General features: G+C 28.7%; 1 protein-coding gene across 1 annotated transcript in view; it reads right to left on the bottom strand.

Moving 5' to 3' along the window:
• The window catches only part of LOC103580640 (dipeptidase 1), a 132,129-nt gene that overhangs the window by 72,577 nt on the left and 42,467 nt on the right, over positions 1–17,085 (bottom strand). The window contains exons 2-3 of the mRNA XM_053737246.1: positions 15,355–16,320; positions 8,394–8,747 (exon numbers count right to left, since the gene is read on the bottom strand). Of these exons, the coding sequence (XP_053593221.1) occupies positions 8,394–8,747; positions 15,355–15,633 (633 nt within the window). The 5' untranslated portion in view covers positions 15,634–16,320. The remainder of the gene's footprint in view (positions 1–8,393; positions 8,748–15,354; positions 16,321–17,085) is intronic.

Below are 17,085 nucleotides of genomic sequence, written 5' to 3'. Positions count from 1 at the left end.
GATAAAAATTTATCGAGTGAAAAATTCATCTGCGGTTTTAGTTTATACAGATACGTACGCGTTATATATTTATATGGTAGTTGGTATATTACCGAATCGATGAGCTTGAAATATTTTAATTGGGTTTTACGTTCATTTATTTGTGATTGACAATGTGAAAATACGAATTTAATTTTTTTTTTTTTTATTCTTTTATTTATTACTTTTTTTTATTGTTATTTTTTTTAATTCAGTAAGCTTTTGTAGTAATTATACATTTTTAATTAAAGTTTGTGAATAGCTGAGCAGTAATAAATGCGATATTTTTGTTTATTCCGCGTTTCAATTTACTTTTGAATATATTACGCTGTATTATTACTCTTGCTACCGTTATTATTGTTATGTTCTTGTTTATAATGCCTGTATTTTACAACCTTCAAAGCTTTAATTTAAGCTCATTTAATCGTAACTCGAATTTATTTTGTACGTATATTTTTGTTTGGAGATATTCGGATTTATTTAATAGAATTAATGCATTAAATATTTTTTTTTGACAAGTTTAAAATTTTAAGTAACGAAATTTTATTTACATTTTATGAATGTTAATTAAGATGTGACTTCAGATTTTCAATTTATATTTATTATGGTCGGGTGGGAGAAAATATAAATTGTCTAGCCAAGACATCTATTTGTAGAACGAGGTTACTTTGACCTGCAGTTATTTTTTCAACGATAATGTAAGTAATTAATTGGTATTGAACAGCTGAGATTGATAAAATTAAGATAAACTTTCAAAGGGTCACAGTTTTAATTTGATTATTAACACTTTAATCGATACTTTATTCCCGTTTTAATGAAAACAATATTTGAGGGTTTTAAAATAACTTGGAAATTTATTTTTCTGCATAACGAGCATTTAAATATTATAGTTGTAACAAGTAAATTTGTTACTGATAAACAAGGATAATTGACAATAAATAAAATGAAAATTGTGGTGCAGAGTTTGGTAGATCCATTAAGTAAATGGATTTAAAATTATGAAATAACATTAAAGATCTCAAGTTTATCAGTCATCACGATAATCAAGTTTGTGCAGTAGATAAATATTTTTGTTTTCACAAACTATTTTACTGACTTGGTACATCTTCTATACTTTTAGTGGCTATTATTTCATAGAAATTTATATTTAAATTTAATGTTAATTTATTCTCATAAGTAAATAGTTTTTAATTTTTGTAATAAAAATAAATATAAATTGTTATGTTTCATCAATTTCATGGGTTGAATGTTACTCTATTTGCTGTATATTGTTTTTTATGAAAAAAAAATAAACCATTTTCAAACAACAAATAAACTACGGACCGGTCACAGCAAAACACCGAAAATCAAACAAGTAATAGAATCGAAATTTTTTTTTCTACTTCAGAATGCAACAAAATATCACAAGAGTTACAAAAAAAAATAGGTATACATTCATAACATAAATCAGAACGTCCAAGATTCCGAGAATTACAATAATAAATCGTACCCCTCTCAATCACATAACTTGATTTAGATTTTTTTGAATTAATTAACTTGATTTTGACTGCTATAGTTTTTTTGACTCACATTTGAATGTTAACTTGATTTTGGCTTCACTCACTCTCTTTAACTCGAATATGACTTTTTGAACTTAAAAATTCAAGTTAAGTCTGATGTGGATTTGACTTGAAAATTTCAGTCAATTAAGTAAAATTAAAGTCACGTTAACTTGGATTTTACTTGAATGACTTGAATTTAAGTTAATTAAGTCAAATCAATTCTGAAAAAAAAAATCAGTAGCGGCTGCCTATAGGCAATCAGTAGCCACTACCGAAATAATCGGTAGTAGCTACCAATTATTTTTTTCATTGCAAGACCAAGTGACTTTAATTTGACTCAGTTGGTGTAAATCACTAAGCAACTTGGTAAAAAGAAACTCAAAACCAAATATGTTTCTATATCTTAAAATGTTTTTTATTTTTTAAAAAAAGAACTTAAATTTGACTTGATATTTTTGTTTGGCTAAACGCTTTATTTTCATTTTTTAAAATTACGCCAAAAATCGAGTTATTTTTGTGACCCGGGTATTCCCAAATTTATCAAAGCATTACATTTGACCTAAAAAACGATAACGTAATTACTCACAACTCCATTATTGAATGAACATAAATTTTAATATTTAAATATTCAAGTGAAAATTAAATAAATAAATATCATCCAAGTTAGTAATCGAGTAATAAAAATTAAACCCATATTTTCCAGTACGTTTATAAATGATGATTAAATTTTTTGTTTGTAAATAACGTAGTTTAAAAATTATCATAGCAATAAATTTAAAAATATTATATTTATTATTTTATTTCCATGCTTAATTTTCTACGCTTTTAATAGATGAGTTTTTGTGGGAATACCAGACTCGGGTTTATAATTTATTTATTTTATATTCCAAAGTGGATAAAATTAATTAGTATAAACATAAATAAACTGAAAATATAATGAATAGTTTTTCCGTTAATTAATAAAGACTAAATATTATTTCTGCCTGTTAAATTTAAACTACTCGATTACTAAATTTTCAAATTATTGTTAAATAAATATTCTAGTGATTTCAATTAACCCAAAACATTTAACTCATCAATGAAACTAATCACAAACGTCCCGTCGACATATTAGATGTAAATTGAACGTTCTTAACGTTTTCAATGTTTTGAACGTAAATTGAACGTTTCGGACATTAGCAACTCAATTTGACTTTTTTTTTAACTTATTCAAAATGTAGATTGGACTGCCACTAATCCAAAACGTAATTACAGCCTATTTATACTTACAATAAGCAAATACACGGAGAAAAAATTATAGTAACTGTTCCTAGTACGTTTATAAAATATCATCCCATACCGTTGTGGTAATAATTACTTGGGATTATGGGATATAAACCCATAGTTTCTGGGAAAGTTTCCATAAGTATGGGAACAATTCCTATCATTATGGTAACAGTTCCCATATCGCATGTGAGAGAATCATGGTAATGATTACTATACTCATAGGAATAGTTCCTATAAGCAAATAGGAATCAATCCTATAACTACATTGTAACGGTTCCTAAGCGTATATGGTAATGGTTACCATAATACTATGGTAATCATTCCCATAATATTATGGTAACTATTCCCATAATATTATGGTAACTATTCCCACAATATTATGGTAACTATTCCCATAATATTATGGTAACCATTCCCATAATATTATGATAACTATTTCCATAATATTATGGTAACGATTACCATAATATTATAGTAACCATTACCATAGGTACATACTAACGATTACCATAATTCCATAGGAACTATTCCAATACCATAAGGGAATTATACCCATAATTATAGGAATGATTACCATAATATATATGGGTGTCGTTCCTATAATCAACATTTCAAAAAAAACGGTTACCACGCAGTATGGGAACCATTCCCATAATATATTGTTACTGTTACCATAATTTTCTCTCCGTGTATAAGCATACCAAAAAATTTTTTCATCAATTTTGTACTCCTGGATTATAATCATGTCAATTTTAAAATTTTTTAATACGCCCTTTTAACTCTTAAGGCACACTGATAGAAGAATTTATTTGAACCAAATAAGATTTATTAATAGTTAACAAATGATTTATTAAATGAGATTTATCTGAACCAAATAAGTATTTTTCAATAATTAATAAATGGCTTATTTGAATAGGAAATGACACATAAAGCTAATTAAGTAGGGTTATGACAAATAATTTACAGTCCAATTTAAGTTTATTTTTTTAAAGAAAATAATACGCACAGTAATTAATCCAAAACATATTCAGCATTTTTTTTATTTATAGAATAATATTTAGTTGACTATATTTTGAATTTGTTACACTAGATAATATACTGAAAGGTACTGTAAAGAGAAAGTGGCGCCGTACTCAAAAATCACAGTGATGTTCACTCAAATATGAGATTTATTAACTATAAATAAATATATTTGAGTCAAATAAATGCTTATTTCAGCCAAATAAGGCTCAAAAACTGTTTCAAATAAATACTTCTATCAGTGTATCATAATTAATTAATGTTATTGTTAAATTAAAATCATAACTCATTAACTTACCAGTTTTTTATGAATCAAAATAAAAACAAAACATTGAATTTACGTTAAAAACGTTTAATTTACGTCTAATATTTCGACTCGGGGTTTTATAATAAAAACACATTTCTAGCATCCGTTAACATTTATCATTAAACTTGTCTATGAAAGCAAGTTTGCAACAGTGATTATGAATAGCGCGCATAAAATAAACGTAGCGTTAAATAAAATTCTGAAAGCAACAACAGCAATTGTAATAGTAACAATAAATAATAATGTAATTCAGTGTGTGATGTATAATGTAGATCTGAGAGTACCGTAAGCTTGACAAGGATCAAGAAGTTGATGAGCTTACGAGTTAGCCGAGGAAAATATATAAAGTAAGCTGGCGACACTGAGTTGTATATGCATATTACGTAAAAAGACATAAAGCAACTAAACGAAGAACTGAGGGAATAAAAATGAAACATGCGCCAGAGGGCATCGAGCCACATCATTCTCCTTTTCTGTTCTCAGTACAGCATAGCTCACAAATACACAACATGTATAAGAGCCAGTGGATCCTTGCTCGGCGCTTCCAGTTCCAGTGTAACAAGGTTACGACTACTAGTGGTGCACACACCACTTTGTTAAATTTCTCACAACTGCAGTGCAGTAAAACCAGTTGGATAACCGTTCCCGTCATCTCCGCGCTTCTCCGAAACCAGCATCAACGACTACCACTATTTCTAGTTTACTCATACTCTTTAAGCTTTTCCTCTACTCATCTATACTTGGGTTTTCTCCTCACTCACTACTTACTCTATATACTACTCTCTGCTCTTTACTCTTTACTCTCTACGTTCTACACTCAACACTAGCTTTCGTGGTTTCATGATCCACCTTCTGTGTGTCAACCTTTTTAAACTTTTTAGTCAACGCTTTCTCATAAGCTTAAATTCGATACAACTTTTTTGTCGCTCAGCAACTTATATTTTGACTAATATATATATATATATATATATATATATATATATATATATATATATATATATATATATATATATATAATATCATTATTATTATTATTATTATTATTATTATTATTATTATTATTATTATTATTATTATTATTATTATTATTAAATATATGATGTAAATATCATAAGACTGAGACCGGGGTATGACGGCCTGACCTCAAAATTTGGTAAAAAAAAAAATTATTTGTCAATAATTTTTTCATGGTTTAGAGTTTACTAAGTATTCATGAGCAGAACAAAAAATTTGGAGTAAGATAAAATACCCAGAAATTCAAAAAAACTAAAAATATTTTTTATGAAACAATAATTTTTATTTCACACCTCGAACGCGAAGCGGAAGTAGTACTCTACTATCGTCAATTGTCAAAGCAGGATTGTCGTCAACTTAAATCATCTCTACTAATTTTATATAGCATTTAACAAGAAAAAAAATGCAGCAATGTCAAGAGGAAATTCCAATAAATGATTTTAATATAATTTGAAGTTCTTTTTTTATAATTTTTTTTTTGGAGGGATAAATTGTGCTCATGAATAAAAAAATATTTTTAAAAAAATATTGACAGATCATTGGAGAATCATTTGAGGAAAGTGAAATTCAAATTCAAAAAAGGTAATGAAAAAGAAATGAATTATGAAACTACAAATTTTTTAAAATAATTTTTAGGGGTAGGCTGTTATGCTCTTGAGAAAAAAAAAGTTATGATAAAAATTATTAAGTGATGATAAATTTGTTTGAATCAGATCAAAGCACTTTTATTCTCGAAGCTCGAAAGTCACAAAAAATAATCACTCGCTTAGGGGGGTTGTTATACCTCGGTATCTATATCTATGTATGTATGAATATTTTGTTGAAAGTATATGTGTATTTAAATTTAATGAGTAAATATGCCAAAATTACACAGCTATTTTAATTGGAAATTTGGTTAATATTATTAAATTCAAATATTTATCAATATCGTCGTTTGTATTAATTATTGCAATATGATCAAAACACAGTGTAATGTGCGTAATAGTATTAATGTTAATTTGTTATTGATTTTGTTCCAAAAATAAGTCATAATGACAATCATAATAATTACGTGATATAATAATTCGATGCCAAAGCGGTTAGAAGTAATATTTGTATTTAATTTAGCAATATGAATAAAAAAACATATTAGTAGTTTATCATTCCTCAAATAGTCTATATTGATTATTTTTGTTAAATAATATTAATAATAATAATAATAATAATATTAATGAGCGACCTACAGTCACTACGTGACTGCCAAAGTATTGCGACCAAATTTATAAAATATGATTTGAATTTAACTATTTATTAAAATCTATACTCTATAATTAACTTTAGAATCTTTTGTTTATTTTTGTTATCATTTAAATTTAATGAGACAAATCTCATCATTAACTCGCAAACTTATTGATTTCGATGATTGTATAATCATGGGATTCTTAAAAAAAAATCTACACACGGTCAAATTTTTTTTTATTAGTCATCTCATATATTTTTTTTCACTGATACCCAATTAAATCTGTTTCATTTTTATTATCATAGAAGACATGTCATAGACTAAATTTTTCTTATTTTCTCTTAACTATATATATAACAGTTATATATATTCAGTGATATTCAGTGACAGAATAATTAAAATATTAATTTATTTAAAGAAAATGAATACGATCGTCTTTTTTCCCGCGTAATTTAAATGTAATTCGAATGATATAGATAATTTTATTTATCTCGATACTCGGCAATATAAAAGAGTTTAAACCATGAAACGGCACAAATTCTAGTCAAGACCTTTCTAATAATTCCAAATTTAATAACATTAACTTATTCTATCATATATATATGACCGGAACACAAGTTTCCTTATTCTTTTAAAAATATCCATAATAATATAGATAATAATAATAATAATAATAATAATAATAATAATAATAATAATAATAATAATAATAATGACGACGATAGTGAAGAAGACGAGGATAATAATATATTGATAATTATGTATTGTGAATATATAATAATAGTGTCCGCATAATTATTATTATTATGATTATTATCATTATCACTCTAATGGATGAATCCAAAATCTATTGATAATTTGACCGTCGTTTTGTTATTAATCTGTATTTGAGTGCAATTAATTAATGAATTAACAAGACCATGGACGTGTTCCGATTATTGGATAATTACTTGGTAGAGGTTACGACGGAAAAACATTATTCCTTTTTGTTTAATTGGAAATAGAATAATGCGCTAGATTTTTTTTTTTATTCATTTCTTTTGTTCTATCTTTTTTTTTTTTTTGTTCATTTTGTGGATGGATTGTTATAGAATCTACTTTATCAGAGTGGAATTGAATTATAACAATAATAAAATGAATGTAGGGTAAAAAAAGTATTTTATTCGAGATGGATTATTTTTTTCCATATGCCAGTATTTTATTTATATTTTTTTAATTAATTAGCGCCCGCTCAATTATTTTTTTCAATTTATATGAAAGAGATTTTATCACAATAATTGGTGTAATTACGAAACACAGAATTTAAAATGTGATTGATAGCATTCTCGATAAAAATATAAATTTTTTATTTTTTATTTTTAAAATTTAATTTATTGAAGATTTATAAAATTCGTTTAGCATTTAATGTATGAGTGATTATGATTTATCTCATATCTAGTAATTCAAAATTTTTTATATTCATTATTTATTATATTTACCGACCAATGTTTATTCGTGGCATTCACTGAACCGAGTACTGGTAATTAAAGAAAAAAACTACATGCGCACAAAATAGAATATTCTGCACTTTCTTTTTCTTTTGTTGTGTCTTTTGTTTTGATAAAAACCGAGGATAATATTGTAGAAAAATATTATAACTTTTTCCAATTCAAACATCCCGACTGCAAACGATGCCACCAGAAAACATTAAAACTAGTAAAAAAAGGAAAACCAAACCAAAAAGCAAAGTGAAAATAAAAAAAAAAAAAATGTAAAAACGACGCCTAAAACTCTTTACGCTTGACTAATTTTTTAATATTTTTTTTGTGTTCATGGTTTGCGTTCGCATCGGTAGAACCAATTGAATCGACAAAACTAAAAAAAATTAAAAAAAAAAAGCAGGAAAAGAACGATTGCTAAAAAGAAATTCTGGAAAGCGGACAAAAAATATCGAACCAGTTATTGAATAAATAAATGATAATAGTGGTAATAAATACAATAATAATAATAAGAATAATAATTTCCTTACCTGATAGTCCATGTAATTTCCATAGCCCATGTGATTGCAGGTGCAAGCGCATGCTTGTATATGTCGTCGCATATCGAGCTCGACCTCTTCACCACACATGCCTCGGGCACTTGCCATCATCGTGTCACCCATACAATAGGTACCAGTACAGTACATCCGCGGATCGTTTTGGTCCAGGTAACCAACACCGCTAATGCCACCCCCGCCGCCTCCCCCACCACCGCCACCTCCGGTGTCATCGTAGTCAAGTCTACTAGGACACCTCGAGTCACTTGGGTACCCACCCACTCGTGACTGCGGACGATCCTCGAAACCCACACGAGACTGTGGCCGGTGCGAACTCTGTGGCACTTCCTGAAAAAACGTTTTTTAAAAATAGTTTGTAACTGAGTCAGCTTCAATAACGTCAACCATTTTTTATTTCATTTATTTTTATACTATACTTAACACGACACTCTAAACATGTATATAATGGGGATTATGGTCCAGCGAGTGGGTAGCAGACAAGTAAGTAGAAAATGAGTTGCAGCATCAGCCCACGCGGGACTTTTTATGCTCTGTTTTAACGGGGTTATGCTCCATTTTAGTCGGACGGTATTTTTTTTTTACGTTTTTTTTACACTTTACTTGTCTTATTTCGATTGTTTTGATTTTTTTTTTTTAATAAATAATTTATAAGTAAGCGAATGAATAAATTTAGTGATTAAAGACGGTTTTAGTCGGACATTTTTTAAATTAAATTCGTACCCTATAAAAAAGCGTTATATATTTTAAAAACTATGGTAATATGTATGATCATTATGACATTATATAAATTACACGACTAGAAAGTCTTACACTGCATTATTTGCAATGTGTGGCTTTTTTATAAGGGATATTATTATCAAGTGCCTTAATTTGATCTAATTAACAATATTATAATCATAATAGAAAATAGTATATTACACTACAAGGGAAAAAAGTTGAAATTCCCGCCCTGTGTGATAAGATGCCCGAGGCGAAGCCGAGAAATATGAAAATCGAAAATAATTAAAATAGTAAGGATTAAAAAATTCAGCAGATGTAACTTTTGTAAAACGTGAAATAATTTCAAGGAACAAAGTTTTAAATTTTTGAATAAATATTTTATCATAATTATAGTAATGGAACTTTGAATCAGTGAAGTGAATTGAAAATTTTCATTAAAATTTATCGAATTGAAAAGAAAGTGGGAAAAATTAATGATCAGTTGAAAGTTATTAAACTTTACAGAAAAGTCATACTCAATAGCCTTTTGAATGCTGAATAGATAATGATTGAAAATAAAAATGTGAGAGATTGAAATGGTATAGTATATACAATAGTGGTTGAATTAACGAATGAAATCAGAACTCCGTGATAATTAAAACAAGGTCTTGGTCCCAGCGGTACGTTACACGTTGAATAATCTCAGAGACAACGGAATCGATCGCTCTGCTAACAGAACTTGTGTAATTATGTTAATTAATGTAATTTCGGGCTAGGTAACACCATTGAGCGTGAAAATTGAACGCTTAAACTTGGCTAGTTGGATTTCTCAGTCGTCAACACCGTAAGATCAATAGTTTCCTAATTTACTTGTTAAATAAACTACAACTAATAATTACATAAGTTGTTTATTAACTTAATGATTATAAATATTGTAAATTTAATTAAAAAGAAGACAAGTCACTAATTTTCAAAAATTTAGTTCTCAATAGATGGCAATGTTTTGCGGAAGACAACGACCCTGCATCAAGTAGAAAAATGAATTACTATTATAACCATACGCATTGCTGCTATAGCTGCAAAAAATGACTTTCGTAACTGAATCCATTTGACAGTTCAAGAGATGACTTTAATAGTAATAATTTTTTATCCGGTAGTAAATCAGCCCCAGCTGTACAGATAAGTAGGATAAGCAGGAGAGATAAAAAATATGAGAGTGGGTGAATTAATAAAAAGCGAAAGTGTGGATATAGCAAAAACTCAAACTATGTTAGGCGACGTCAAGTTGATACTTAGGGTCTTGAAAATCCTAACCTATGATCCGAGCGAAATTACCATTTATCTACCTAACTTAATAAATTAATCTTTAAAATTTTTTTTCATCATTTTCAGTGGAAAATTGCTTAATTCCATTTTTATAAATTATATAGAGCTCAAAAATAGAAATCATTTTTTCAACTTTAAAGAAAAAGAAGAGATTCAAATAGACATGTTATGAAGATTTTCCTCTTTAGGATAACTTTTCCTCTACACTGTAAAAAAAATGGTGTTTAGAAAGCTATATGCCCTTTTGGTTTTCAAATATTTTTTTTTTTTTTTTTTTCAATTTTTAGCTATAAAATAAGTTTGCAAAATGATTGGCAATGAAAAAGAATTATACGCTCTTTTGGCTTTAAAGAGTTTTCTAAAGCCGAAAGGGCGTATAAAAATATGTCCTTTTGAAATTAGTGACGCGATATGTTTGAAGCTATTTTGAAACTGAAAAATTTTACAAAGTATATGGAGCATGTAAATTTTTTGGTTAGTGGTCATAAAATAACGTCTTTTCAATTTTTAATGAAAGAATAATTAATTATTAAATAAAAGGCAACATAATTAAATATTTGAACTATATTAAGGAAAATAAATGGAGTAATTTAATAAAAGATTCTGTTGAGCTGAAAATTAAGTTTAAATAGAGTTATTTAATAAATACGAGGAAAATGTAACTGCATGCCGTAATCTGGAATGACCCTCTCAATGGCCGTAGAATGCGGTACTCTTTGTCTTGCTTACTTCACTGCCATTAACAATAAACTTTCCTTTAATAGGATTTTGATGAGGCTATGGAACAATACTACAGCCATCTTCCAAATACTTGATAATGTTCCTTTACTCAGACATTCAATGTTTGCTCTTTAATATCATTATGTACTTGCTACTGTCGCTACTGTAACTATTGCTATTGTTCTTGTTTTTTTTTTTCCAATATTTATTTATTTTTTTTTATCCATTCGCTTTATTAGAAAACAGTTTTGAATGTAAGTTTATTAGTACTTATACTTTTTAAATGCTAGTATATATTTTTTCCGGACACGAGAATTTCGTTTCGTGGAAAATTTAAGTCTTAAATTTTTTTTTATTTCACTGTAATTGTTATTACCTTTTTTTACTCCATTCATTGAGGTAATATTTTTTTTTAAGAGTTATATAGCTACATAAATTACTTTTTTTACTAGTTAATGAAATTTTTTATTACTGCTGTTAAAAATACTTTCAGTTATTTGAGATTCAAATAATTAATTGTCGAAAAATTAATTTAACCTATTCAAGTATGAAAAAAAATTTTTTTTTTCCAGTTTCAAAAATTAAACTGCATTAATTTTTATAATAATAAAAAAGTTGTCTTAGATCAGAAAATAAATAAAAAACAATTTTCATTATCTAGAAAAAAATTTTTTAACAAAACTGATTAACTTTAGATACAAAAAAGAGATCATTACATCAATTTTCAGTGGTCAGCTTAGGATTTTTAACTTCTAGTTATGAAAATTGAAAATTTTCAAAACAGGAAGTTATTGATATCTGTCCGATTTTCGAAAATCGAGTTTTCATCAGATGTCGACATTTTGAGTTCCTAGAAAGCTACTTTGACTCTGTTTAAATGGACATTTGCGCGCGTGTGTCTGTGTATACATGTATATAATAGTACATTGTACAACTAGTGCGGTAAGTTGTCGATTGGCCACGAGAACAAAGTTGAGCTCACGGAGTGTTTACTTGTCTTCAAATTTACTTGTCGCACGCAGACAATCGTATAACACACACAACTGTCGTGGAAACAGTTGAATGGACAAACAGTTATTTGGCGAACAAAAGAGCGTGCGCTAGCACTTATATTGCATGAATCATAAAAACTAATTTTTGTCATACGGTATTTTGGAATGAATCAAACGATTTGAACCTTCGTTGTGGCAATCGAAAGGGCTCATCAAGATTTAAAGTTGAATAGATTTTGAAGTCGATCAGCGGAGTAGTTTTCAAGTTCAAAATGTAATCAAAGCTAAGTCTCAAAATATACTTTTGGTTCCAAAGATATCGTCGGACAAAAATTACTTATTTTCAGCGAAATGTATGTTTTTTTTTGTTCAAAAGTTTTATGAGCTCAAAAAATTCACAAATAATTACATTATCGAGCTGGCCTACAGGATCAACCGTTTTTTCCTGACCTTAACCTGTCTGACTATAGGCCGACGTCACTACTGCAACTGGACACACATAAATAGCCTATCATTTCTGTATTTATTGGCCTTGGCAGCACAAATTAGTATAAGAAATAGAATTATGGATCGAATGATTAATGATCAACTCTCATTTACAACCCAACTTCGCTATAAGACATCAGTAATGACTTTTCAATTTATTACAAATTATCTGCAACGTTTACCCTCACTAATTGCCTTAAACTAACTTAGAGTATGTACCAAGTAAAGTCAATCTCTCTTTTTCAAAAACAAAACATCAATAGTCTTATAGCGAGGTTAAACTGTACATTACTTCATGTTGGGGAAGTCGGGCATAATTTCTCGTGAATAATTCCTAGGCACAAAACACCTACTAAACAATATTGGATCGTTTACTGAAGACAAATAATCTCTCTAACGCTTTACGCTTTGTAAGCTTCTCAACAATAACAAATCCGGAACATGAGCTGTTAGATATTATCATAAATTTATTGAAACGTTAACTTGATAGTCCATTAGAAGTTATACTACAATTTTCATTCCATTTATGGTTGATCATCTTTATTTTACTGAACTATGGAAATTTAACGGATGTAGTCTTTTAAACGATCGTTATCACGCTTAAGTTTATTAAGGTATCGTGATAATTATATGTAATAGTTTTCATTAATAACTCTTTTCAGAAAAATAAAACTTTAAAATAACTTTAAAATACCAATATTCGCATGGTCAATTAAAGGGCGGCTTTAAAAACTTGAATAAATTTCCTACAAGTAGCTCGTAGGGGGTCAAGATTAAGAAGATGTTCCAAGTTAATGGAATTCGACTGTATTTGGTCTTAAATATAAAAGATGAATTGAAAAAAAAAACTATAGAAACAAAAAAAAAGATGCCTCATTAAATTAATTAATAATTCGTAATTAGAATAAAAACAAAATTTAGCCGTAAGCCTATACTAAGTGTCTAACTATATATTTCTGTAATCACGTTAACATGGCTCTCCTTTTACCACGTGGCAGTCTCTGACCATCAGCACTCTGACCGTACATCCTTCAAGTTACAAACCGTTGAACCTTTGAAGTGTATCGAAGCCATCGTACGGTATAAATTAATATTATACTTTGAAATAAAAAAAAATACACGTGTAATAATATTAGCATTAAAATCAATTCAAGTGTAAAGTGGTTGTGTAAAATGAATGTTCACATAAAGTAGATTATAGACTCTACTGTTTGATAATAAGCCAATAATAAAGTTAATTAGGTAAATTGAACTGGATAGAATTCAGTCATTGACTGTTCATATAAATGCCCGGAGCACATTAAATTTGTCGTTGGTGACAGGCTTATATATATATTTAGATATACATGTATACATAAAGTGAGATTTGAAGTATACTCATGTTCACATCATATGATACGAAGCAACGTTAATAGACATTTGCTCGCTGGAAGAGGAATTCGGTGTGTTTTGTACATCGACAGCAACGAGTGCTTTCGTCGTCTGCCTCGAAATAACCGCTGCAGAATAGGACGGTACTTGTCTCACTTGAACGGTGAAGAGTGCCTAAAGCTCTTGACTTCCTCATACCATTTAAATGCTACCTAACTTACTCTCTTTTATCCTGCATCCTTTATCCTTCATCCTTTGATCTTTTATCTTTTATACCCTTTTATTCCTTAACCTCCACTCTCCTACTTTCCACTTTCAAACCCTTTCTTTTCCAGCTATTTCTCTTCTCACTTATCATAATTACTACCCCATTATTTAATTAAAATGAAAGAAAAAAAAATGCTTCTTTACATTAAAATTTCGGCATAATAACATCAAAGTTAATTTAATTACTATTTTTAATAATATTTAATATTACTATTACTATTATTATAATAATAATTATTATTATTATTATATGAGCTTTGTAAAAAAATTTTATGTTAAATTTATGAGATTAATTTAATTATGCATTTATGAAAGTGCTGCAAATAGAGTTTCGAATAATTCTCACATATTGAAAATGATTTAATGACATTACATTTTTTATCATTGTTAATCAATGCTATTCAAATATATGAACATGTATATATATTTAAATGTAAATTTTTTACTCATTAAATATATATGTAATTAAATAATTATTAATTAATAATAATTATAATAGTAATATGGATGATTGTATTTGTTTTAATTAAAATATTTGAACAATTATCAAAGTAATTAACAACTAAATTAATAACTTTAAATCTGGCCATATTGACATTTACTTAAAACTTATAATTATTAATTAAATTATTTATTTTAAAAAAAATATTAATGAAAATTGAAATGTTTTTCACTATTGCGAGCAATCAGTATTATTGCACTAGAAGAGCACCTTCTTATTGGAAGAAAGATATATCTAATATACTAGTGTTTAATTTTGAGATGCTTTAAATTTAGGAAGAGCGTTAAATTTTCTACGAAATTATCTCCTGGGCTTATCTGTACAATGAGCCATTGCCGAGGTATAAAATTCCAAATTTAAAAATTTTTATCCCATGTTATTTAAATCAGAAATAAAAAATCCCGAAGCGACATCTCTTAGTATTTATATTAAGAGCTCAAACTATATATTGAGTATAAATCTACATAACATATTAATGAATTATTAAAAAAAAATTTATCTGCCCGTTCATTATCATTATATAACAATAAAAAACAGTACAAGCTGGAAAAAATAAATAGTAAAATAGTACCTGAGTATTTTCATCTGGATAAGGCGTTCTTATACGGCAGTCCTCAAAACATCTCGTGTCATAGCCACTAGGTGGTCGTGGGTATGGATCCTGAGCCGCAGCAGCTGCCGCAGCAGCGCAGCAATCCGGTATAGGTGCATGATAGCTCTCATACGGGCACTTAGCATCTACACTTGTGGCAGGGGTACCCGAAGCTCTCGACACTTGGTGGACACGTTCTTGTGGACCACCACCACCACCGCCACCACTATTCGAATAACCGCTAGTACTATGATGCATTCTGTTCTCCAGCACAAGTCTTGATCTCTGGTGTTTTCCCACGTCCTCCTTCTTCGTATATCTCCTCTTTCACTTCCCCCCTTTTCCTCCTCCTTTAACACACTCAGAAAATTAGGCAGGATGCTTTAGTGGTCAATGCATCCGCCCTCTATAACTCTGTCTATCGGTTCGGTAACTACCAATACTTGGCACGGACAAACCGAGGACATGATCGCATCCTCTTCATGTTGCTTTTCCATACCAATAGCAGCAGTTGTTGTAGCAGGAATACTTGCATCATTTCCAATTCTATCTGTAGTGGTTCCTGTAGTTGTAGTTGTACTTGTAGTTTCAAATGTAACAGTTGTCCTAATAGTAGTATTCATCGTCGAATCCTCCCACGCAATTGTATGGTCCATCCTCCAACACATTTAACTTGATATGGACCCACTTGTTAATGAATAACAGCAGCCTTACCACTAACACCTGCTACATAATATTATTATAATATATGTCTTTATGGCAGCTACACCTGCACTGTTTCCTTGTTTGATTTGATATATCTCCTCAATCAATCGTCAGTTTTTATTTATTCATAATTTATTTTATATTATTACAGCGTTTAATTGTTAATTATTGTGGTGGTGCGATGGTGATGATTTTTTATTTCCTTGTTGTTCGATTTAACTCTCAGCAACACCAGTCCAACTGCAAAACAAATAATTGAATCAGTCAGGCTTAATAGACGCTTGATTTCCCTTCTGCACTCACAACCATCCCTGCGTCACGGTTTTGTTACTCGCGAATTATTATTATTATTTTTTTTTTCTTTTTTTTTTTTTTTTTTACAATTATTATTGAATGCCGCGCCTAATATAAAGGTAATTTTAACGCTCGGTGGGTCTTTAGTTCATATACCACGACGACATTGTGTGCCATTTTATTTTAATTTTAAATGTTCTTTGTTCGGAGATTTTATTCAGTTTTTTTTATTATTAGTTATTGAGAGGGTGAATTTTTTTTTTCATCGATTTTATTATTTTTTTCTCAACATTGATTTGTGAGAGATGTATATGAAATGGAGAAATTGTTTTTTGTTGGTTATTTGGTGATGTGGATTCGTGTGGCAGTGAAAGAAATTTTTTTTATTATTATACTTTTTTTTTATTTTTTGAATAATCAAAGTCGCGGTGTTGGGTTTCCTGATAGATATATCGATTTTCGATAATGCGAACTATGTAGCTGGTAAATTTTGCAGGTCTCTAGCTTTGTGGGTTCAAAGGCTGCGAGCCTTTGAACGTGAAATCACGTCTCGGAAGTGAAAAAATTTCTTTTTTTTTTTTTTTTTTGTATTTTGGTTTTGATAAGATTTTATTTTGGTCTTTTTATTTAAAACTTGGAATTGATTTATAATTTTAATCAATACTTTAATAATAATTTAAATCTACTTACAATAAATAAAATCAATGCTTG

Source organism: Microplitis demolitor, chromosome 3 (assembly GCF_026212275.2).
Source record: "Microplitis demolitor isolate Queensland-Clemson2020A chromosome 3, iyMicDemo2.1a, whole genome shotgun sequence".
NCBI classification, from domain to species: Eukaryota; Metazoa; Arthropoda; class Insecta; order Hymenoptera; family Braconidae; genus Microplitis; species Microplitis demolitor.
Note: the sequence above shows the minus strand (reverse complement) of the source record. Positions and strands in the feature narration are given on the sequence as shown.